General features: G+C 39.9%; 1 protein-coding gene across 4 annotated transcripts in view; it reads right to left on the bottom strand.

The window, feature by feature from the left end:
• The window catches only part of LOC115218441 (calpain-15), an 86,068-nt gene that overhangs the window by 3,100 nt on the left and 57,021 nt on the right, over nucleotides 1-25,947 (bottom strand). For 3 of the 4 annotated variants that reach the window (XM_036508538.1, XM_029788260.2, XM_036508539.1), the window contains exons 11-14: nucleotides 21,695-21,894; nucleotides 16,793-16,965; nucleotides 5,750-5,925; nucleotides 1,321-1,505 (exon numbers count right to left, since the gene is read on the bottom strand). In XM_036508538.1, coding sequence (XP_036364431.1) covers nucleotides 1,361-1,505; nucleotides 5,750-5,925; nucleotides 16,793-16,965; nucleotides 21,695-21,894 — 694 coding nt within the window. In that variant the 3' untranslated portion in view covers nucleotides 1,321-1,360. The remainder of the gene's footprint in view (nucleotides 1-1,320; nucleotides 1,506-5,749; nucleotides 5,926-16,792; nucleotides 16,966-21,694; nucleotides 21,895-25,947) is intronic. The other variant, XM_036508540.1, reaches the window with a different exon arrangement.

Raw genomic sequence — 25,947 nt, 5'->3', positions numbered from 1 at the left:
CTTCCATTACCAAGGCAACCTAATCAGTGATGAAGAGAAGTGCTTCAAAAGGATAATAGCCAGAATAAGAATAGGGTGGAATAAGTTCAAGGTGCTATTGCGTTTGCTGACATCAAGGGCATTCATTCTCTCTGAGTAAATGTAGATTAAACAATGCTTATATACAAAGTGTGAAATTACATGGTAGTGAGATATGAGTTAACAAATGCAGAGGATTTGTAAAAACTAGACAAAAATGAAATAAGCATGCTCTGTTATATGTAGAATATTAGTATGAATGAACTACAAGGTATATATGAGCTTAAAAGAAATACTGGACACAAAAGAAATCAGGTGTGGTCTGCAAGATACTGAAGTGACGTAGCTATGTAATATGTATGGATACTAGTAGTCATATAAAGAGGCATCAGGAGATCCAAGTGGCTGGAAAAGGAAACTTCAAGAAGACAAAATAGAAGTGAAGAAAGCTAACCTCAGGGTGCTGAACCTCACAAAGGAACAATAAATAGTGGGCTACTGGGTTGCAGAAAACCTTTTTAATATAAGCAAACATGAAAAGTAGATGTAAAATGTTGATTTATACATACAACTACATTGAACAATGACTCTTCCTTTAATACGGTAGGGTGTGATTTGAAGGCATATTTAACTAGACAAATAGTTAAAACAAGATGATTATTTTGATCATTCTCTGATATACAGTTTATTTTGTTGCCAAATTTTTGTCTTCATGAAGTCAGACAGAAATAACCCTACTATATAGTTTACCAAACCATAACATCCTAAACACCTTACTTCTATGTGATTACTTAACTAAACCTGTAAGATAATCATCATTCAGACAAAGCTGGTCCATCGAACAACAAATAGTTCATCTGATGCACTTTGATGTCAACAAGGAAGTTACTGTGTCATTCTTCAATTCATTGACAATAGATGCTCTATCTTCAAAAGAGAGGGAAGGACAATGGATGAGGTAGTCATAGATACAAAATAGGAGACAGTCATTGCCAGAATACCTTGATGATATGTCTGCTTAATCAGGGATGAATTAACTCTAAACAACCCAAATTTTCACACAATGCTTGGTTTGGTCCCAGGATTTTGTAAAATACATTTTCCCAAGATGCCAAACAGTAGAATCAAATCTGGTACCTCACAAATGCAAGATGCATCCTCTTCTTTATTGTTAGCATCTATCAAGATTATTAAATTTTATATTTAAATTTTGATGTTTTCAATAAAATGGTATTTTAAATATGATTTTATTAGGTTGAACTGGTGAATATCTGAATATATTTTAACTTTCAGGTAACTTACCAACAGCTGAAGTCTTGTTGCCGCCATTATTTTTTTATTTTTATATGGGGCGTGGCGAGTGCAGAGCTTTAACTTGTAGGTCCAATGGAGGATAATTAACACAGTTAGCCTTAAAATCAACTTTAGTATTGTAACTTATACGGTAGTAGGCGTTTTCTCTCTGTGTGAAAATCATTATAACTTGTCTGAAAAAGAAATATAATTATATATAGAGGCTGGTAAATATTACAACATGACCTTAGTCTTAGGGTTTGCTTAAGCAATAATAATATTTCAGTCTCAAGAATGTGAAGAAAACATTGCAAGTGAGGGCTATCTTAGTGTTGTTCACCTCACAATGCACAGTCTCTCACTCTCACACATAAATTAAAAATGCTTTGTCTGACACTTTTTCCAAAAAAAAGCTATGTGCAGAGTCTTTTTGCCTGTAAGATTAAACTCTCTCTCTCTCTCTCTCTCTGTGAGCGAATGAGAGAGAGAATTTCAGGAAAGAGACAAAGGCAAGTAATCAAGAAAGAGAAGAGGCAAACATAAAATAACTATACGAATGACTACATGCACAAAAAAAAAAAGAAGAAAGAGAAAGTGGGACAGTAGAAACAAATATAGTAATTAGTCACTCAGCATGATGAAAATAGCAGTTAATTTCTACAATATTTAAAATGTATATAAAACATTAAATAATAGTCATTCTAGATATTCTTAGAAAGATGAGATTGTCTAAAGTTTTTATGGCAAGACAGTATGGTTAAGAAGTTCACTTCAAAGCCATGTGGTTAGGACCTTGCAGCATGTATACTATTGGCTTGTATCCTTTAATACAACCATAGGTCAAGCAATACCATGTGAGTGCAATTTGAAGACAGAAACTGAAAGAAGCTTGTCAGTTTTTGGTGTGTGTGTGAGTGAGTGAGTGAGAGAGAGAGAGATTGTATTTCCTCTTATCTTCATGTGTGCTTGCTGAGTGTAGACAAAGGCCTTACTGTTCATACAAATGATTGATTTTTGTTTGAAGACCACCACAAAGGCAGGACTGTGATTCTTGATAAATCTTGGGTGTCATGTAATCTTTTTAAGCAAAAGGCTCATTCAAAATGGTGGTGTTTGTTTCCAGTTCACCATATAACCCATATCACCATGTCCAGGTTATTTGTTGTTTGATAGACTGTGGGATTATTACATTGTCTAGAAGGAGGCAATGTAAGGACACCCAGCCATAAAATCTCTGGCCCAAAGTTTTTTAATCTGACCCATGCAAGCATAAAACATGGATGTTAAAACAATGATATTGACAATGATGGTGATGATATAATCTGCAAACACTTTCTCTTCCACACATCCTGAATATCATTGCTCCTGAATACCCCTGCTCCATTTTGATGACACTGCCTTTGTCATCAACCTATACTCTTAGCCTTATATTGTCCTAAGTATATGTATATATTTCAGAATTCTAAGTACCCAATTACACCCCTTTAGTCATGTCCTTGACATAACGTCTCTAGTGTTGGTCCAATGGGAAGAGCATCCAGGACACTGCAAAATGTTTGGTGTTAGAAAGAACAGCCAACCAGGGGAACTAAATCAAGAATTAAATGCGAGAAAGATGCAGCCCTTCCAACTCATCTCGGTGATCAGTAACATTAGTATTCTTGAACTCTTCACTTTTCTCCCACTCTCCCCCAAATCATATCCTTAGTCACCCTCACCTGCTATCCAACTCTCAAACCCACCCATTTTCTACAGATGTCACCTACTCTTTCCTACTTTCCCTATTTAACATCCATCAACACTTATTCTTCATTACATTCAGCCCTTCCCCCACTCTCCATCTTCAACACACTCATGCAGCAACCCCTACTCATCCATAGCCCGTTTTCTATCCCCACCACCCACATGTTTTCACTTCTACTTTGAGGAGTCATTCTGACACCACACCATTGATATTCTTATTTCGTTCCAATTCCACCATGGTCACACCCACCCTCGCTTGTGCATAGCTATTTTACCACCATTGCACCAATAAGTAGCCATATAACTCCTGTCCTGTTTCGGTCCCTTCTCTCATGCTTTTATGCCTCATCTAGCGTACAGCCACCTCACCCTCCACTCAGTCAATAGGATTTTTCATCATGCCAGCTGCATGGCAACCTTGCTAGAGCTAGTGTAAAAATAAAAATGAAAAATAAAAACCCAGTACACTCTGATGTGTGTTTGTTTCAATCATAAGGCTGTATCCATGCTGGAGTAACACCTTGAAATCATTAGTGAATTCCACTGGCCTCAGTAATTATTTCAGTGTGGTGCTTATTTTCATCAGTTAATGTTTGCTTTCCACACTGACAAGGGTTGGAATGCTTTAACAACGAACCAGTGAGCTGCAAAGGCCATGCTGAGCTCCAACATGGTCATTTTTGGCATGGTCTCTATGGCTGGATGCCCCTCTCAATGCTAACCTCTTTACAGAGTGTACTGGGTGCTTTTTTTGCATCAATGGTACTAATAAGGTTGCCATGTAACTTGTAAGACAGCAAAGAATAGAGAATGGGGAGAAGGAAAGGAAGAAAAAGCTCCCACTACAAAGAAGTATTCAAGAGGGGAAGGTGAAGATGAGTGGCAGTATGCCAGATGTTGAAAGGCTAAAGTATGCTAGAGGGATAAGCACAGGTGTTTTGCTATGGTGGAGGTATACAGCTGAAGGAGAAAAAAGAAACAAAGGTAGTGAAGGCGTCCTAAAGCAAACTCTCAAGGAACAAGGATGGGATGAGAAAGTGGATTCTTTCATAAGAATCTGAGAAGGTAATAAACAAATGGAGATAGAGCTTAGTGTAGTGGGTGAAGAACAAAGAAAAGGGTGTAAATGATGGAAAATATGAGTATGCAGAGATGTCAGGTGAGGGATAAAGGAGTGGCTCAGGAAAAATAGAATAGAAAGTAATACAATGATATTTAAGGTGTAGCAACTGTGGAAAGAGAGAGAGAGTGATACATGGTGGATATGAGAGGTAATGGAGAATGATAACAGAAGTGTTTAGAATGGAATATAATAGAAGGGAGGGGGGGGAAAGAGCAGTGGTTAAAGGCACAGAAAAGAGGTAATTGGTTGAAATGGTTTGGGTAGAGAGGATTAGGAATAGAAGTAGCTTGGGGGGGCGGATAATGTTTGGAAGGGTATGGGATGTAATACATACAATACATACAATATTTCTAGCAAGTGAGTACAGCAACCACATAGTACCATAGATGTTGGGGGAGGAATGGTTGATACGTCAGGGAGAGAGGAGTGGGCACATGGCCTCATACATACAAACATATCTGAGTGGTTTTAGGATATCATTTTTACCATAATGGGCGAGTCTGCTTGGTCCTTTGTTATCTCCTCTGTAAGGCTCAACATCTTGAAATCAGCCTTCAATATCTCAATCCATGTCTTCTTGGGTCAACCTCTTCCATGAGTTCAAGCTACTTTAAGTGATCAGCACTTGTTTATGCAATGAAACTGTCCTCATCCATATGTATCACAGAATCAAACCAATGCAGTCTTCTCTCTTGTATGCTACATTTGATTCCTCTTATGTCAAATTTTACTCAATACATTTGCAATTTGTTGTACATGTACATTAATACTGCACACATCTAAAAGAGCATAGTAGTTTCATTCCATTCTAGTCTTTGTATGTCATCTGTATTCAGGGTCCATGTCAAACTACTAAATAAGCATCACTATACATACCCAAGCATCATATAATCTGCTTTTCATTTGGAGAGAGAGACCTTCTGTTGCCAACAGGTAATAGCTCCCTGAACTTTCTCCATTCTAGTAACTAAACTTTTAGAATATCCTCCTCCATTGCTAATTAGGTTGCCTAGGTAACAAAAGCTAGCTATTACTTCTCAAAGCCTCCAGAGAATTTAAGAGGACCAATATCCCATATGAACTTGGACTTTATAACACCTGTGCATCTTCCACCAACAAAATATACTTTCTCCATTAACCTTCCTGCAATTTCAGAGTACCTCTTGTGTGTCCATAGCTTATACTAGATACTTCCCCTTTCCTACATGGTGAGAGGGCCATTTACCTGAGCAGGATAGGGTCCTGTCTGTTTTCTTGCTTACTAGAACTCTTATCTTTCCTAAATTAAATTTAAAACTCTTTGGTTATAGGTTTTGCTACCACACCTGCAATTTCTTTTCTAACTTTTTTTTACAGATTTTGCTGAAAGGAATGTCATTAGCATATAGTAGCTCCCAGGAAGAGCCAGTCTTAAATTCCTCTCTAGAGGAAAATAATGAAGAGGAGGGGCCCAAAAAGCAAGCTTTGGTGAATGCCTACCTACAGACTAAATTTATCCTAGCTAAGAATAAATTCCTAGTTAATGAGAAAAAGGGACAACAACAATGACAGCAACAAAGAAAATGAACTCACCGATGCAATGGAGGTACAGTATCTGCTGAAGTAAATGACCCTCTGCTCGATACAATGTTTCTGGACTTATCATTTCCATTAATATATACTGTTACTGGAGTATAACTGGAATTGTTTTCAGCCATAATTATTGTCCCTACTTTTGAGAAACAATATATCTGAACATCTTTGGCAATCTGGGAAAGAAAAAAAAGTCATTGTAAAGTATTTGTTACTCTATACTGTAATGATTCTGCCAGTCCACCATTGTTACTGATAATTAAAAATAATAATAATGCTTTCTTTATTTACCACTCAGGGTTCACAAAACTCACTGGGCACAGCACAGGATAATAACAAGTGGGATTACATAGAGGAGTGTGGAAAAAGTTAAAACAGTAACAATATAAATTGCAATAATGAAAAATTCTCCAACAGAGGGAGACTTCCTAGGGCTGCTCATGGAGACTCCACTAAACCTCGGTCACCCTGACCACTAAGGGAGGTGCTCTCTCCATATGGCCTTCCTTCAATCTAGGAGTACATGCTTAGTGTAGGCCAGTTCACCCACCTTCAAAAAAGAATTACTGGGAGACATCACTTCCCTCTCTAGCCTCAACTTCCTTTTCAAGTAAAACTTGATAAAGTTGATGAAGACTTGTCCAAAGAGGAAAGTATTGGTCTATATGTTTTAACCTGGTTCACCACACAACCTCTTTTTCTACAATCACAAGATCAATGAACACTGCCTGCCCTTCCTGGCTAAAAGAATGTGGCAGGACAATCTTCACAGTAGACTCATCTGATAGCTGGACCCATCCTACACATAAAGCAGCTGTATGACATGAACCAACAAGCCAGCAATGCTTGCACATTGGATGAGAGAATGCAGAACAGTTTTGTTGCTGTGTACACATCTGAGTCAAACCCAGCTGAGTGACACCATACTGGCTCTAAAGCCAGTATATAGAGAAAAGACATGAGGGCACACCCTTGACAGACAAGCTATATGATACTGAATGTTTCTGGCAAGTAACCATTTACCCAAACTACCAAGATGTTGCTCTACATTGTGGCAATCCAGTCACAGAAAAGGGAAACAAAACTGGCTAGCAGGTATTAGTAGTCAATCCTATCACAGGCTTTTGATTGATCCAAATTCATCAGGACCTCATCCATGCCAGCTTCTTTACCCAGTGAGTACGATGCATCACGTGAGGTAGAAGTTGTCGTGGATAGATCTGATTGGGATGTTACTCAGCCCCTCTTGTTTGAGTCCTTTCTTAGCAGTACCGCTGTTCCTTGACTCACAGAACTAGAATTTTCCCATTTTGCTGAAAGTTGCAGAAGATATCTGGTTATAGGCTACCAAACAATTCTGGCATACAAAGGTAAAGCTTGTAGGGCAGACCATCCAAACAAGGCAATTTCCCTCCCGCCACCCCACCACGCAGCCCATCTTACATTGTGGACTACCATTCATCTCAAACAGTTGGGCAAAGTGCTGCTGAAATGCAGCACATATCTGCTCTAGATTGGGTACCAAACACCTATTTTGATCCACCAAAGACTGAATTGTGGCTTTCTTTCCATGTTGCACCCCTGCACATCATTTCTTAGAGCAAATGCCTTAGCTCTAACAATGCATCCTTCATGCTTAGCATTGAAGAATTGGTCCAGGGCCAATTTTATCATGAGCACGTCAGTTATGATGCCTTTTCTGAGTGTTTCATCATCATCATCATCATCGTTAAACATCCATTTTCCATGCTAGAATGGGTTGGACGGTTCAACTGGGGTCTGGGAAGCCAGAAGGCTGCGTCAGGCCCTGTCTGATCTGGCAGTGTTTCTACAGCTGGATACCATTCCTAACGCCAACCACTCCGTGAGTGTAGTGGGTGCTTTTTATGTGCCACCTGCACAGGTGCCAGACAAGGCTGGCAAACGGCCACGATCGGATGGTGCTTTTTATGTGCCACCAGCACGGGGGCTAGATGAGGCTGGCGCTGGCCACGATCAGATGGTGCATTTTATGTGCCACCGGCACGGAGGCCAGTCAGGGCAGCACTGGCAACGGCCACGCTCGGATGGTTCTCTTACATGCCACCAGCACTAGTATCACAGCTACAATTTCCATTGATCGATTTCAATTTTCATTTTCACTTGCCTCAACAGGTCTTCACAAGTAGGGTTTGTGTCACAAGAAGGAAAGGTATGCATAAGTGGGCTGGCTACGTCCAAGGTAGAGACCATGGGTTATAGTCTCACTTGTCCTGCCGGGTCTTCCCACTCACTGCATACTTCCAAAAGTCTCAATCTCTTGTTATTTCCTTGGTGAGACCTAAAGTTCGAAGGTCGTGCTTCACCACCTCGTCGCAGGTTTTCCTGGGTCTGCCTTTTCCACAGGTTCCCTCAATCACTAGGGTGTGGCACTTTTTCACACAACTATCTTCATCTATTCTCGCTACATGACCATATCAGTGCAAACGTCTCTCTTGCACACCACAATTGATGCTTCTTAGGTCCAACTTTTCTCTCAAGGTACTTACACTCTGTCGAGTATGAACACTGACATTACACATCCATCGGAGCATACTGGCTTCATTTCTTGCGAGCTTACGCATATCCTCAGCAGTCACGGCCCATGTTTCACTGCCATGTAGCATGGCTGCTCGTACATATGCGTCATACAGTCTGCCTTTTATTCTGAGCGAGAGGCCTTTTGTCACCAGCAGAGGCAAGATCTCTCTGAACTTTGCCCAGGCTATTCTTACTCTAGCAGTTACACTTTCAGCACACCCGCCCCCGCTACTGACTTGGTCACCTAGGTAACGGAAGCTATCAACTACTTCTAGTTTTTCTCCCTGGAATGTGGCAGAAGATGGTCTCTGTGCATTTTCAGTGTTTATTGCTCCTGAGCATCTGCCACATACAAAAACTATCTTCCCAGTTAGCCTTCCTTTGACATTGCTGCACCTCATGTGTCCATAGCTTACACTTGGTGCATCTTATAGAGTTTCTAGCTACACCTTTTCTACAGATCTAACAGGACCATCTACCTGAGGCGTTTGTGATTTGCCTACCTTCCTACTTATTAGGACTTTGGTTTTGGCTAGGTTGATCTTTAGGCCCTTCGATTCTAATCCTTGTCTCCACACTTGAAACTTGAAGCAATTAGAGCAAGGTCATCAGCATAGAGGAGCTCCCAGAGACATCCTGTCTTGAATTCCTCCGTTATTTCCTGGAGGACTATGATAAATAGGAGGGGGCTGAGGACTGAACGTTGGTGAACCCCTACCTCTACCCTGAATTCTTTAGTGTACTCGTTGCCAACCCTCACCTTACTTACATGGCTTGCACAGCTCTCACTAACCATTCAAGTATCCCTAGTTTCCTCATTGACCACCAGATAAGGGATCGGGGGACCCTGTCGAAGGCTTTCTCAATGTCAACGAAAGCCAGGTACAGGGGCTTATCTTTGGCTAGGTATTTCTCCTGCAGCTGTCTCACCAGAAATATGGCATCAGTGGTGCTTTTCCCTGGCACGAAACCAAACTGCACCTCATCCAAGCTGACTCTCTCTCTAATCAGTTGGGCTATGACCCTCTCCGTAACCTTCATTACCTGATCCAACATCTTGATACCTCTGTAATTATTTGTATCTAGGGCATCACCTTTACCTTTGTAGCAGTTGACTATTATGCTGCTACCCCAGTTATTGGGTATGACTCCTTCGTGTATCACCTGGTTAACTATATGGGTGACTAAGCTATAGCCGACACTACCAGATATTTTAAACATCTCTGCAGTAATTCCTGATAGGCCTGGAGCTTTCCCTGTCTTCATGCTTGTAATTGCCTTAACTACTAAGGAACTGTCAACTTGGATAGCTGGTCCCTCTGTTGGGTCGACTCTCTTTATCCCATTTATTTTCCTTATTTAGCAGCCTCTCATAATGGTGTCTCCAAACCTCATGCTTTGCATCCTCATTCAGCGCAAGTGAGCCATCATCCATGCGAACACATTTCTCTCCTACCACATCACGATTCTCTCTCACACACTGTCTTGCAACATGGAATACCTCAAGTCTTTGGTCTTCACAGCGCAGAACATTGGCAAATTTTTTCTTACCTGCCTCCCTTCTGGCTAAATAAACCTGTCTATTAGCTTCTCTTTTGGTAATCTGATACAATTCCCTGCTACCACCATTTTTCCAGTCCTTCCAAGCCAGTCTTTTTTCTCTAATAGCCCTGTCTACAACATTGTTCCACCACCACGTTATTTTGGTTTGAGAGGGGACTTTGCACCAGCCACAGATCTGGTCAGTGGCTCTCAGCAGGTTGTCCCTTAGAAACCTCCAGTTGTCTTTTACCCCATGTGAAGCTATATCTACTTCGTCAAAGGCTTCAAGTAATATGTGTCTAAATCTTTGTTCATTCGCAGGATCTTTAAACTTCCAGATCCTTCTTCTCCATGTTGGTCGTCTTCTGGTCGTCCTCTTAGTCCTGATCCTAAAGTCACTAACTACCAGTCTATGTTGTGGGGAACATTCTTCGCCAGGAAAGGTTTTGGCATTTATAAGCAGCCATCTTTTCCCTTTTCCTGGCAAGGATGTAGTCAATTTGGCTGGTATGTCGGCCCGATCGGTAGGTGACTAGTAGGTTTCCTGAAGTTAATGTTGCAAACCATAAGATCATTTGCATCGCAGAACTCCAGCAGCCTGGTTCCCTCCTCGTTGCGGGAACCATAACCATAGCCTCCATGTACACCATGGCGGCCCCCAGCATGTCGTCCATCATGACCATTGAAGTCACCAGCCACAAAGAGAAGGTCTCTGTCATTCGTCAGCGAGGTAGTCTGCAGTAGGGTGTCATAGAATCGGTCTTTCTGTCCATCGGGTAGCCCCAGCTGAGGGGCATAGGCCGATATAATGGTTGCTAATCCATGATGAAGCACTAATCTAATCTTAAGTATTCTATCACTTACTCTGATTACCTCTATTACCTTATCTACCCATTTTCCAGCGCCTTATCTACAAGTTTTTAACCAAGTTTGCCCTCTATTTCTTTCTACCGTCAATGCCTTACTAAATTTGTTGTTGATGACTAACCTTGTCAATGCTCACCAAACAAATTTTCTAATCTGGTCTCTGTAATCTTGGCATGCCAGATGTAATGCATTCAGCTTCCAGTAGCTATGTCCTTGCCTATCTAAGTTGACAGTGCAGATCACAAACTTATGGTCTATGTAGCCAAGCATCATCATCATCATTGTTTAACGTCCATTTTCAATGCTAGCATGGGTTGGACGTTTCAAGTGGGGTCTGGGAAGCCAGAAGGCTGCACCAGGCCCAGTCTGATCTGGCAGTGTTTCTACAGCTGGATGCCCTTCCTAACGCCAACCACTCCGTGAGTGTAGTGAGTGCTTTTTATGTGCCAGACGAGGCTGGCAACGGCCACGATCGGATGGTGCTTTTTACGTGCCACCGGCACAGAGGCCAGTCAGGGCGGTGCTGGCTATGGCCACGTTCGGATGGGTCTCTTACGTGCCACCAGCACTGGTATCACAGCTACAAATTCCATTGATGTTGATCGATTACGATTTTGATTTTCATTTTCACTTGCCTCAACAGGTCTTCACAAGTAGAGTTTTGTGTCCCAAGAAGGAAAGGTATGCATAAGTGGACTGGCTACATCCCATGTAGAGGGCACGGGTTATGGCCTCACTTGTCCTGCCGGGTTTTCTCACGCACAGCATACTTCCAAAGGTCCCAGTCTCTAGTCATTTCCTCGGTGAGACCTAAAGTTCGAAGGTCATGCTTCACCACCTCGTCGCAGGTTTTCCTGGGTCTACCTCTTCCACAGGTTCCCTCAGCCGCTAGGGTGTGGCACTTTTTCACACAACTATCTTCATCCATTCTCGCCACATGAGTATACCAGCGCAAACCACAATTGATGCTTCTTAGGTCCAACTTTTGGCTTCATTTCTTGCGAGCTTACGCATATCCTCAGCAGTCACAGCCCATGTTTCACTGCCATGTAGCATGGCTGTTCGTACACATGCGTCATACAGTCTGCCTTTTACTCTGAGCGAGAGGCCTTTTGTCACCAGCGGAGGTAAGAGCTCTCTGAACTTTGCCCAGGCAATTCTTACCCTAGCAGTTACACTTTCAGCACACCCACCCCGGCTACTGACTTGGTCACCTAGTTAATGGAAGCTATCAACTATTTCTAGTTTTTCTCCCTGGAATGTGGCGGAAGATGGTCTCTGTGCATTTTCAGTGTTTATTGCTCCTGAGCAGCCTCTCATAATGGTGTTTCCAAACCTCTCGCTTTGCATCCTCATTTAGCGCAAGTGAACCATTATCCATGCGAACACATTTCTCTCCTACCACATCATGATTCTCTCTCACACACTGTCTTGCAACATGAAATACCTCAAGTCTTTGGTCCTCACGGCGCAGAACATTGGCAAATTTTTTCTTATCTGCTTCCCTTCTGGCTAAATAAACCTGTCTCCTAGCTTCCCTTCTGGCAGTCTGATACAATTCCCTGCTACCTCCATTCTTCCAGTCCCTCCAAGCCCGTTTCTTTTCTCTAATAGCCCTGTCAACCACATTGTTCCACCACCACGTTACCTTGGATCGAGATGGGACTTTGGTCCATCCACAGATCTGGTCAGTGGCTCTCAGCAGATTGTCCAGTTGTCTTCCACATTATGTGATTTTTAAAAATCTACAACTTATGGTAACCTTATCTAATGATCTACAGATTATCTAGATATGACCTGATGTGGTTCATCCATGTCCGCATAAGCACAGTTGGGAAATCCAATTAGTAACTGTCAGACAATTGAAAATATCTGAGCAGGTTTGCATGGCTTTTGTACACCCCTCATCAAACAGCTAGCCCCACACAATCTAAATGTGCATCCAAGATAGCATTCCAGTCACTCATTAGCACTAAAGGTTAAGACATTCCCAGCAAAACCTCCAGATGGCTGAAGAAATCTGGCTCTCCTTCCCCTTTTAGGGCATAAACAACCACCAGTCTGAAAGCATCCCTGTCACTACTATTCACATCTATGACAACTAACTTACCTTCTGGGACCAGAATGGCCCTTATCTCATGATCTAGACTTCTCTGAAACACTGCTGTTCCACTCCCTACTCCCAGTTGATATAGAGGTAATTCTTGTATTCACCAAAAATATACTTAGTCACCTGAGGTCATTGAGTAGGTGGACCTGTTTCCAAAGTAGCACCAGGCCATGTGCATTTATACTGCCTATTCTGAACAAGACCATGTTTGTCAGAAAGAAGGAGAGTGAAGAGAATCACCCTATTTCTATGGAGAGAAATGTGTTCTGTCCTTCTAGTTATTTGTGGGGGTCTTCACAAGCAATCTTTTGTAGAGTTTTTTTGTTTATGATCCAACAGAAATCTCCCATTCCTTTGTGATATTTTGCTTTCAGTGTGTTGTAACTTTGTTATATTGTTTTTATAATTTTTATGAGAATAGGGGTGTTATGCAGGTGTGTAATGTATTCATTTATGGTAGTGCCTGTGTATTTTTGAAAATGTTTTATTAAGTTCTTGTTGTTTTTGTATATTGCTGTGTAATTGATGATGCTTTGGGAGTGATGTTCATGTTGTTGGTCTGGATTGCTGTGTGTTTTTGTTTGTAATGTTGGTGATGTTTGTAGTGTTGGAGATGTTTATAATTGTGTTGATGTAGAGTATGTGGGTGTATGATGTTTTGTTGGTTTCTGTGATTCCTCCTCTAATCTCTTTATTTTCAGTCTTGTACTGTACTTTATATTTTGTAATGTTTTTCTTTTTCCCTTCCCCAAGATACATTTTAGTGGTTTTCTCAAACTGTTTTCCTTGCGAGACAAATTTTCACAGTCAGAGAAATCTATAGTTGGGGAGAGAAGTAGGTCTGCACAGTCGTCCTGCATTTCTAAGTTGGTGGTTTGCTTGACTGGTGCAGGTAAGGCTTCTTACTTGCGATGGTGCAAGTGATGGTTTTGTTTATCTCAGGTGTGGTACTGGTGTTTGCTGCTAATGTTGTTGAATTAATCTCTTCTGCTGCTCCTTCTGTTGATACTGGTGTTGTTTTAGGTGCTGCTATTCTTGAAGCTGATGCTGCTGATGGTGCTGCTGTTGCTTTTGATGTTGATGTTATTTGAGGTGTCTGCAGTATTGGGTGTTTCTGGTTTCTCTCTATGGGGCAGAAAACCTTTAAGCGGTTTGTCTCACCACAAATGTGCATCTCAACTTCTAACCTCAGTTGTGCACCATTAGGGCAGTTGATCAGATCAGGGATAGCTTCAATGCTTTCCTGATCAATCTGTATACCAAATTGGAAAGTCTCTGGACCAGATGATGGTCAGGGGTTCTGGCTAAAAAGTATACACAACTATATTTAACCATTTCTTATTGACTGTATAGAAAATGGAACATCAACATGGATGACAAAAAGAAAGATGGCGTTGATACAGAAGAACAAAGAGAAGAAGAGTAAATCAGTAATTACACACCAATTACGTTCTACTCTGAAAATTGTCATCTGGCTTCACAGCAGATAAGGTGCATAGCTTTGTAGAAGAGAGTCTATTGTTGGAGGAGGAAAAGGGATGCAGAAAGAAGTCAAGGGGAAATGCTGATCTACTGTATATAGATAGTGAAATATTAAATGAGACACAAGTAAGAAAGAAGAATTTAGTTGTTGGCTAAAACACCACAAAAAGGCTTACAACAATGTTCCATACTGATGGCTCTTGGAGTGCTTACAAATGTGTGAAGTCAATGAGAAGACAAACAACTTTTTGGAAAAGTGACTGGGAAGTAGAACTAACATATGCAAATGAATCATTAGGAAACATGAAAATATATAGAAGGAGATTTCAAGAAGACTTGTTCTTTACATTACTCTTCATCATTATATTTATCCCACTAACAAGTATATAGAAGAAATGCAGGCCTACCTATGAGTTTGTGATTCATATGGACAAAGACAGCTACAATGCACACCACCCTAAAAGTAATACTTATTTCTTTACTACCCACAAGGGGCTAAACACAGAGGGGACAAACAAGGACAAACAAATGGACTAAGTTGATTACATCAACCCCAGTGCGCAACTGGTACTTAATTTATCAACCCCGAAAGGATGACAGGCAAAGTCAACCTCGGCGGAATTTGAACTCAGAACGTAGTGGTAGACGAAATACCACTAAGCATTTCACCCGGCGCGTTAACATTTCTGCCAGCTCGCAAAATACTGACCAGATCAAACCTATCGAGAAAGAAAGAGGCAGAGGATGGCTAAATGCAGACGACACCATTAGTACTGCAATCTTGGGTTTGAAAAACTGTGGTGTGCAGTGAAGATAGAATACTATTAGTGGCTTGAAATGTCCAAAAAGTTACTGAAACAACAGAATTCAAGAATAGGAAAAATGACAGAATGAGTAGATGGAAAAAGAGAAATTACATGGTCAATTCATGCAACCACCTGTTGGTAGTTAAAAAAATGCCTGTTGTCACTGATGGACAAAAGCCAGAAATCCAAACCCAAGAGCTAACCATAGCTGCTCAGGAACAAGCTACTGGGATGAATTTTATAAAGGTAAAGATAGATAAAACTCAGTTGGAGAGCAAATACAGAATCTTCACTAAAGGAGACAAAAATATCAACTACCTCTTGAGTAAATGCAGTAACTTAGCGTAAACAGTTTATTTGCATACATGACTATAGGTAAAAGAGTGTATTGGGATGTTAGCCAAATGTCTGGCAGTGCTCCAGCATGGCCACAGCTCGTGAACTGAAACTAGATGAAATAAAAATGAAATAAAAATAAATTCAAAGTAACAGAAAAGTGGTATGAATATGAATCAGACGCTGTGATGGAGAATAAGAATTACAGGATTTTATGAGATCTCACAAAGAATGACCATACTATTGAAGCAAGAGCAGACATGATTGTAGAGGACAAAATAAAAATTGAAAAGTGAGAGAAATACCGGGACCTAACAAGAGGAATGAAGAGATTGTGGAAGACTCAGATGATAATTATTCCTGTGGTAACTGGAGCACTTAGCACAACACCCAAATTATTGCTTAAGAGGCTGAAGGATATCAAAAGAGAGATTTTATAGACGTCCAGCAGAAATGTACCCCGTTTTCCATGCTGGCATTGGGACTCAGCATAAAAAGCCAGAACAAATGTAACAAATCATTTTGTCTGATGCTTTGACAGTTCTGCCAACTCTCCATCCTATAATAATGATTTAAGGCCAACAATTTTAAGGACAGTTGGATATTCATTAACCTCAACTCTAATATTTGATTTGTATTTTACTTTCCATTTCTCCAGAGTCAAAATAAAGTTGGTGTTGACTGGTTTTGCATGCAGAACATGAAGAAATGCTGCAAAGAAGTTTTTTCCAATGATCTAAGGATTCAGTCAATCCACTGTTCTTAATAAGAATTGCTTCAAGTTTTAGTACAAACTCATCAATTTTCATAGAAGTGGTAGAGTTGATTGCATCAACACTAATACATATTTGGTACATTTTTTTTTATCAACCCCCAAAAAGATGAAAGACAAAGTTGATTTGAATGAGATTTAAACTCAATGTGAAGGACTAGGATAAAAACCACTAGCCATTTAGTCTGATTCTGCTTGATTGCAACCTTAATAATGACACAATCTTCTTCCAAAAGCAGGAGATAAAGACAGTTTTGTTTTGTCACAATAAAAATGAAAATACTGGAGTAAGTTGTCAACTGATCAAAACATACTAATAAGAAAGGAGTTTGGATTAATGGAGCAACTTCAATGTGATAGATCAACAGGTTAAGAATAGCAGCTACATCTCCTACAAAGCTTAACCACCATCTTAAAAAGGGATATATTGGAAGTGGTCCCGAGTTCCTAACACAGAAGAGTCATGATAGTCAGGCTAGACAGCTTTGCCTCCAATTACACGCTTGCTTGATCAGCAGTGACCTAGGACTAAACCGAAGTAGAAATTAATAAATGTAATTGTATATTACCGTTTGCTTTTTGCCTAAAGTAAGCACAAGTTTTATGATGGTGTCAGCCAGAAGAAAGTAATCATCGTAACTTGATGTCAACTTCATCTCTCTCAGAATAAAGGCTTTAATGCAGTGGAGTACAAGTCTGTATGGAATAGGATCAGAATTCAGATTTGGATTTGTAGAATTACCTATAAACAAGCAGAATAATAATTTTGAATGAGAGGACATGGAAATAATATAGGTTACATTAACACAAGACTGAACAGTTATAAGGAAGGTGTAGAGAGAATGTTTTCTGTTAATTACATGTACCATATTTACTGTTCACTGTATGTTTTCTTTGCAGATTTTACCCAAATACATACAACTGATGGTATAAATATGTTACATGTGAACATTCACTACAACAAAGAGCTAACCAGAGAGCTTCAACATATTGCTTAACCTCTCTCTCTCTCTCTATTATATATAAATATTACATATACACACATATGGATACACATGCAGACATGTACATTTTTTTTCTTCTTTCAATCAAGACTGAAGGCAGTAACCATCGCTTGTTACAGAACCTCTAAGACTGGTGGGAAAGAAGAAGTAAGGTATCCTCAAACCAGAAACCAAGCCAAATTCTTGCATTAGAGTGAACTCTACTTAAAGTACCTGTGGTGAGCCAGGTGTCAGTGCTCAACTAGGTGATGAGTTAAGTCTACAACCCAAGTAGACCACAGTAAGATTGGAACTTAGAATGCAAGGAGTTGAAACAAACGCTGCAAAGCATCCAGTCTAATGTTCTTACACTGCCTTCAATTGATACTTTTGTTTTTTGTTATCAACCATAAAAGGATGAAAGGCGAAGTTGATCTTGGCAGGATTTGAACTTAGAACATAAAACAGCTACAAGACATGCCATGGAGCATTCTGTTCAACAAAGTAATGACTCTATTAATTTGTTGAACATAGATATGCACATGCATGCATACATACATATAACACACTTCATTCAAAAAATGGAAGGGTGTATTGGAGAGGGTAGTCCTAGATACACAATTCTCAATCAAAAGAAAAGATAATGATTGATGGAAAGCTATTGATTACATATCTACTGGAAACAACAACCTCTCCCTCTGCATATCGCTTACCTTAGAAGAGTGCTTCAGTATAAGTGGGTTAACAATGCATCTCACAGACCATATATATTCAATCCATTACTTTCTAATTGCTGATATTCTACATTCAATATCATATGGCAAAACACTTTCCACATACACTTCATATCATGTATCTTGCCAATGTTACAACATTTAAAGCTCACACTTGTGAAGGTACATGGCCTAATTGTTAAGATGTTGTGCACACACATGAATTTGATTTCAGGGCTGGACAGCTTGTTATCTCCTTAAGGAAGGCATTTTATTTAAAACAGCTCTAGTCTACTCAGCTGAAATGAGTGCCTGTCAAGTGCCAGTGTAACCCTCATGCTCTCTAGCTGTTATAACCTGGATAATTCCAAAGTCAAGAGTGGGAGGACTGAGAGATGTCTAGACCTACTCGTGATTACATCAGCATCAAAAACAATTAGTGTAGGCTAATTGTTTTTGCTGATGACATATAACCAGGTCATCCTCAATTGTAAATGAGGGAAACACTTTGTTTATATGATCACATATGAATTACAATTATAATTATGGGCCTCACGTATAAAATGATTCATTAAAACTGGCTTGCATGTCTCAAGTTGTTTACAACTTGACACATGAAGTTACCATATAGAGCCACTGGGAGTTCCGCTACCTTTGAGTAGTAACAGTCATTGCTTCTTTAATTTATTTACCAGAGACAAGAGTTTTTAGAATTTTAGTCAATTATGTTAAACCCATTACTTAGTCTGGCACTCCTTTTATTGGTCCTTGTTGACTGGTTAAGTTTATGGGTTCTCTCTCATTTAAGGCTTAAATACCTCAAGGTATTTACAGCTGTAAAACACAAAAATACAGACATACACACACACTAAATGATATTCTGCATGAAGATATCCTCTTTCACATAAAAGAAAATTTTTACAGCTGGATACACTTCCAAACAATCACTTTACAGTGTGGATTGAATATATTTTAGCATTTAATTTCTTCTGTTCTAAGTAGTCATCATGTAAGATTCATGTTCTCATTGACCATCTTTGACTATAACTACACTTCCCATGCAAAGTTTATAAACAAGTTGGCTGAAGATTATTACCTATATATATATATATATATATATATACTAGCAGTATTGCCCGGCTTTGCAAAATGGTCACATTTAATTCAAAGCGTTAAAAATGTTATGAAAACAATTGGTATGTGTTCACAAAGTCCAAACGATTAATACGAAAAAACCTTCCAGGCTACATCCCAAAAATTCATTTCTTTGCCGAATTTCTACAATGTTTATGGCGATTTGTTTTTATATCTTGATTTTTTATTTTTCATGCAATTTACGCATGCTTGCAAGCGTGGTGAACACAGTTCACGTCAAACAGCTGACCGAGTAAAGTTCACTATTCAATGCATGGGATAAGGCCTAAACAAACACATTATCGATTTTTGCACTTGTGAGATGAATTTCAGAACAGAAATAGCGCAGTTCAATTTTCATTCGCCTAAACTTTAAGTGACCCATTTTGGGTGGTTCTACGATTTGTTGGCTAGGAGGAGATGTGCCGGGAAGTTAAACACACACACACACACAAGTTGAGTTTTATATATATATATATATATATATATACATACACATACATATGTGTGTATGTGTGTGTGTTTTTCAGCCATGTAATGACATGTTTTTCTCAGGCTATTCCTTTCCTTCTCTCTGAACTTTTGCCTCTTCTGATGAAGAGCTATGCTTGAAATGTCCCATCCCCACTTTTTTTCCATCTTAGACTTTCTCTGAGCATCAGTCTAATACATTCATCATGTACATCCTCTTGACTTTTGTTGTTTATCTTGTTTTTAATTTTGATTTGCCAATATATATATGTGTGTGTATATAAAATAATTTAACATCTGTTGTCCATGCTGGTATGGTTGGATGGTTTGTCCAGAGCTGGCAAGCTGGAAGGTTGCATCAGACTCCAGTCTGATCTGGCATGGTTTCTATGGCTGGATGCCCTCCCTAACACCAAACACTCCAAGAGTGTAACAGGTCCAGATCAAGCAACTTCATATCTCTCTTGCAGACATCCTTGAAACAAAGTTGAGGTAATCCTTGCGCTCTTGTGCTGGTGGCCAATTCCCCATACAGGAGGTCTTTTGGGATCTTCCTGTCCAGCATGCAATATACATGACCAAGCCAGTATAGATGATGCTGATGGAGCTTAAAGTGGATGAATACATTGAATAATGTGATTTGACATTTAGAAAATAAGATGCTCAAGGCTGGAATATCTTTATTTATAAACACATAAGGTCTCAGTTTTCATTTCTACTTTCCAGTTAGGGGGAAAGGAAAGGAAAAAATAAAAACTGCATATTAATAGTAATCAGAACACTGAACAAAGCATGCTAAAGGATTTAATTGTTTTCATTTCATATCCAGTTCCAGGACTCTTTGCCCTTCAACCTTCCAAGATTAGTAAAATGAGTATTAAAAACAATAATAGTCAATGTAATTAACTATATGCTAGGTATCCCCAGAATAACTACAGTCAACAACTAAAACCATAAATTGCTCCAAAAAATAGGCACATGTATGACTCTCACAAACCATTCCTTTACCCCACAATTTCCTCAGTGATCAATAGATCACTGAGTGAAGAATTTTTGTCAAAAACTTTTTCCAGGTTGGCAAAGGCTAGGTATAGCAATTTAGCTTTAGCTAAGTACTTCTCTTGCAGTGGTCTCACTAGGAAGATGGCATCAGTAGTAGTTCTTCCTGGCACAAAACCATACTGTATTTCAGCTAGGCTGACTTTCTCTCAAATAAACAGAGCAATCATTCTGCAAGTTTCATGACTTTCTCAAACAATTTGATTCCTCTGTAGTTACCTTTCTCTAAGGCATCTTCTTTGTTCTTATAACAGTTGACTGTGATATGACACCTTGACGTAGAACCTCATTTACTACACAGCTGAATAGTCCATATCCCATTGGGCCATTTAAGCATTTCAAGGGCAATTATGATGGACCATGCTAGCAAGATCCACTCTTTCTGATGCATATTCCACATTCAACCTGTCAAAGTAGCACTTCCATGCTTCTTTTGTTTCAGAACCAATAAATGCAGGAGTACAACTAGTCTGTTTGTACACATTTCTCAGCCACAATGACATGACTCTTTAGTTACTTGCCTTGTAATCCAAAATATCATATACCCCTGATCCTCATATCATAGAACATTGGCAATTTTCTCACATTCTACTTTTCCCCTTGCCTAAAACTGTGGCCTAGCATCCCTTGAACAACCTACAGGACAATTAGAAAATAGGTGCAGCAGAGAACAGTATTCTTTGCTGCACCGATTTTCTAGTCTTTCCAAGATAATTTTTCTATTTTATGGCCTTCTATTTCACTGTTTCATCATTACATTTCATTTGGTCTGGCTAAAACCTCACATTCAGCATAAAGTAAAATTAGAAAGACAAAGAAGTTCAATAAATTAAGTGCTAGACAAAGAACAGGGACAGACAAAATCGACTAAGATGCTTGAAAGCGGAGTCAAAGCATAAGCACAGCCTAAAAACTGAAACCAATAAAAGAGTATAGAAATCTTTAAAAAATTATCTCAATTAGAGCAACATGAAAAGAAAACAAAATCATCTGCTTTGAATTTGCTTTTAAATTATCTCATTTAAAGAGTTGCCAGAAAGAGAAAATAATTCTCTCTTCAAACAATAGGAAAATTTAAATGAATAAAAGATGTGATGTACGAATGACTTACCTACTTCCCAATGATTAAAACCCAAGCAGATAACAGCATACCTTCCAACTTCTAATACATTAGTCAAGTTCATTTGAGATTGTATCTTTCGCCGCCACACTACTAAGTCACCCAAAATACATTTACCATTTTGGTTGTATTTAAATACAAGCAGCAAAATATCAACAGGTAACCAAGGTTTTCCATCTTTAAAACAGCTTCTGAAGAATGAAAAGTTTTTTATAACATTTGTAATTTGTCATAAAATAAAACAAATTTAAAAGTTTTTCTACTCTACCATCACAAAACCTAAGGTAGGGTTCTGTATCCATTCAACCTATGAGAAATAGCAACTAAATATTCCTCTTAAATTACACTATAGTAATAAAAGAAAAAAATTACATTGATAATGTTTACCCATATACTGCATACCTGCAGAAAAAAAAGTTATGGAGAACACCTTGAATCCTAGGTATGCTCAATTAAGACTTATGAGGTTAAACCACTATCAAAAATAAATTCATTATTCATGAGAAATCAAAGCTATTCACTTCAAAGGATGCAAAGCATATTGTAATTCATATTTCTCTCAACCAAGGGTATTGGCTGAATAAGTGAAATAACTATGACTAAGAACTGACTCAGTGTTGTAGATTACAGTGGTAATTACACTTTATCACAGACACGCACCCTGAGGTACTAACAAAGAAAAGATAAACTTTACATTCAAGACCTTACCAAACTTGATATAAATAAAAAGTTTATATTCCTAAGAGTCAAACATATAAGTTTCTCACAAAATATAATTTCTTTTTCCCATCAAGGTGGTGAATTGACAGAATCTTAAGACAAAATATCATGCAGTACTTGTGGCTCTTTATGCTCAAATTCTGCCAGTGTCACATTTGCCTACCATCTCTCAGGGGTCAATAAAATAAAACAGTGAAGTACTGAAATCAAGTGATTAATCCCGTCTCTTTAAATTTCCAGTATAATACCCCAAAACAATGACAAAATGAACAGAAGTAAAGTACAACTCTTCTTCCACCCAAGACCTGCCTTCGCTGCAATTTCAGACCACTCAGACATGTTATGTGACAATGGAGACAAGGAAACTAAGAAAGAAAAGAAAGTGCTCAAAAGAAAAAAAAAAACTTTATGCCCCCCTCCCCCACTCCAAAAGAAAAATCTAGGAGTTCACAGATACAGGAGATGTGCATTTAAACACTACAAAGGGGTCTCAGTGAGTAGTGTTCCTGCCTTCCCGAGCTAGTTTACCACCACATTTCTTAAAAATCGTGCTAGAGGCCTTGGTCTGAGAACCACTCATGTCTAGAAACTGAGGTTGGGGATAAGCGAGGCATGCTCCCTGTAGAAAATCTAGCTCCAAGAAAGCCTCATGATAGCAAAGGAGAATGGGTGTCATTCCTCAAAAGGAAGGTGAAAACCCTCATCCTGGGTTAAGCAAGCATGACTTGCCTTATAATGGCCGAAGGCCTGTGGAGAAGCTGGGAAGTTGGAATGTGGGCAGTCTGCATGGAAGGGGAACTGAGGTGTGTGAGGGATTGAGGAAGGGGAGAGTGGATGTGAGCTGTGTGTAGGAGGCTAGGTGGAGGAGCCAGGGTGCAAGACTTGTGGTGGTCAAGGGAGGAAGGTATGAGTTGTGATGGTCAAGAAATAGCAAGGAGACTGGAGGTGTAGGAGTTTTGGTGAAGGAAGAAATCTGTGAGAAGGTGATGGAGGTCAGGAGAAAGAGCAACAGAGTGATGGCAGTAGTGTTAGCTTTTGAGGAGGTGGTGAGGGTGATTTGTGGGTATGGTTCACAAAGTGGAAGAGGGATTGCTGAGAAAGAGTGGTTCTTAGATGAAATGGGGCGAATGAGTGGGACTTGCGTAATTTGGATGAATTGGTTTTGGGCATGGGTGATTTTAATGGGTATGTTGGGAAATGGGCTTTGAGGGTGTGCATGGGGGAAACAGAATTGGGGAAAGAAATGTAGAAGGAAGAATGTTATTGGAGTTTTGTGATGAGAAAGAGTTGTGTGTGGTGAACATGTGGCTTAGGAAAACAGAGAAAAGGAAGGTTGCTTTCAGTGCAGGAGGGAATGAGACAGAAATTGATTTCCTGTTGGTTGGCAGGAAAAACAGAAAGTATCTGAGAGATGTGAAGACAATACCAGGAGAGTTGCAGCACAGGTTGGTGGTTGCTGACTTGCATAAGAAGAAAGTTGTGTGAGAATGGGAACAGTTGAGAGGAGAAAGGTGTGGAAACTGAAGGAAGAAGAAACAAGAGCAAGTTTTGAGGAGAAAGTTGAGGAGTTGGTAAGCATTGATGCACTGGATTTGTGGAAGTCTTTTAAGGAAAGGGTACTAAAGGCATGTGACAAAGTGTGTGGAAGGGCGAAAGGTAGGAGAGATTGAGGAGATACATAGTGCTGGAACATGGAGACGAGGGATGCAAAAGCGAGGAAGAAAGAGGCAGATAAAGGAAGCTGAGGAGAGGTTGAGCGGGCTAGATGAGAACCCAGAAAGAGTCTAAGTTTATTAAATCAATGAAAAAAGATGGAAGATATGTTGAGGGAGGAAGATGCATGAGGGGGAGTGATGGAAGGTTGAATATTAGCGAGAAAGAAAAGGGAAGAGTTTGGAAGGAGCATATGAAGGGAATTATGAACGAGGAGAATGAATGGGATTAGAGGGTGGAAGTTGCTGTGGTAAAGGAGCCAGTGGAGAGGGTTAGTCAAGAAGTAATGAAGGCAATGAAGGCAACAAAAACAGGAAAGGCAGCTGGTAAGTGTGGAAATGATAACTGCAAGTGGAGAGATGGAGGTTGTTGTGATGATGAAGCTCTGCCAGAGTGCACTGGATGGAAGAGGAATGCCTGATGATTGGGCACTAAGTGTGATGGTGCCGATCTTCAAAGAGAAGAGGGATGCAATAAGTTGTGAGGCGTATAGGAGAGTGAAGTTATTGGAGCATGCAATGAAGACTGAGGAAAGGGTGTTGGAGAGGAGAATTTGGAAAGGGTTTGAAGGTAAACATCAAGAAGACAAAGGTGATGGTGAGCGGGATGGAAGGAAAAGTGTTAGTGCGTAAGGTGGATCCATGTAGTGTATGTGGGAGGCGGGTAATGGCAACTGCAGTGTTAAGTATGAGATGTGAAAAATGGGTTCATGGTAGGTGTACGAAAATGAAGGTGACCCCCAAGACAGGTGAGAGAGTTTGTTTGCGGAAGATATGAGAAAGGAACTGCAGGGCTGGCAGAACCAGAGGTAACGCTATGTGATGAGGTGGAAACAGTGAGAGGATTTTATTATTTGGGAGACAGAGTAGATGTAAATGGTGGGTGTGGAACAGCTGTGACAGCAAGAGTGAGACTTGGCTGGATGGAGTTCAGGAAATGTGCAGCATTGTTAAATGGGAAAAGGTTCTCATTAAATATGAAAGGAAGGGTCGATAGGAGTTGCATGAGAGCTGCAATGCTGTATGGGAGTGAAACATGGTGTCTGAGGGAGAGAGAATTTTGAGAAGGACTGAGAGAGCAATGGTGAGAGAAATGTGTAGGGTGAAGCTATTTGGTAAGAGGAGGATTGAGGATTTGATGGGAATGCTGGGGTTGGAGGAATCGGTGGAATGGTTGGCAAGGGCGAATGGAGTGAGGTGGTATGGGCATGTGTTGAGGAGGGATGAAGGGCATGTTCTGAGGAGTGTGACTGCATTTGAGGTAAATGGAGCATGAAAGCGAGGTAGACTGAGGAAAAGGTGCTGGAGGAGATTGGGATGGTTGGTTTGAAAAAGGAGGATGCCCAAAACTGGGCAAGATGGCGAGATGGTGTGAGGGCGGTTGCTATGGCATTGAGGTAGATCCGGCCACCCTCATTAACGGAAACAAAACCTGGATTTAAAACACTGGGTGAGGAATGGATGGACTATCACCATCTTTATCATCACTACTCCTTGGAAATTCTCACAACTAGCCAGAAGGACAGAACTGTTTTTTCATATGAAGGAGATAAGTGGCTCCTCTCAATCTTTACTTTTATGCAACATAGCTTCTCTAAGAATAGGCCATGTAATCAACAACGTCAGGTCATGAGATATAGATGTGGTGGCCATTCACAAAACCAGAATTATTTCCAAGGTCTAAGCTTTCATGCCTATCTTTGATGATTATGAGGTGTATGCATCTCCAAATTAATTTGGATCAGGAGGCCAAGTTGCTATGTTGTTTTGGAAAGGTCTAGATCTTCCAATATGGACAATTTTCTTGGACCC

The sequence above is a fragment of the Octopus sinensis genome, linkage group LG13 (genome assembly GCF_006345805.1).
Source record: "Octopus sinensis linkage group LG13, ASM634580v1, whole genome shotgun sequence".
Taxonomy (NCBI): domain Eukaryota; kingdom Metazoa; phylum Mollusca; class Cephalopoda; order Octopoda; family Octopodidae; genus Octopus; species Octopus sinensis.
The sequence above is the reverse complement of the archived record's forward strand: the minus strand, read 5'-3'. Positions and strand labels throughout refer to the sequence as shown.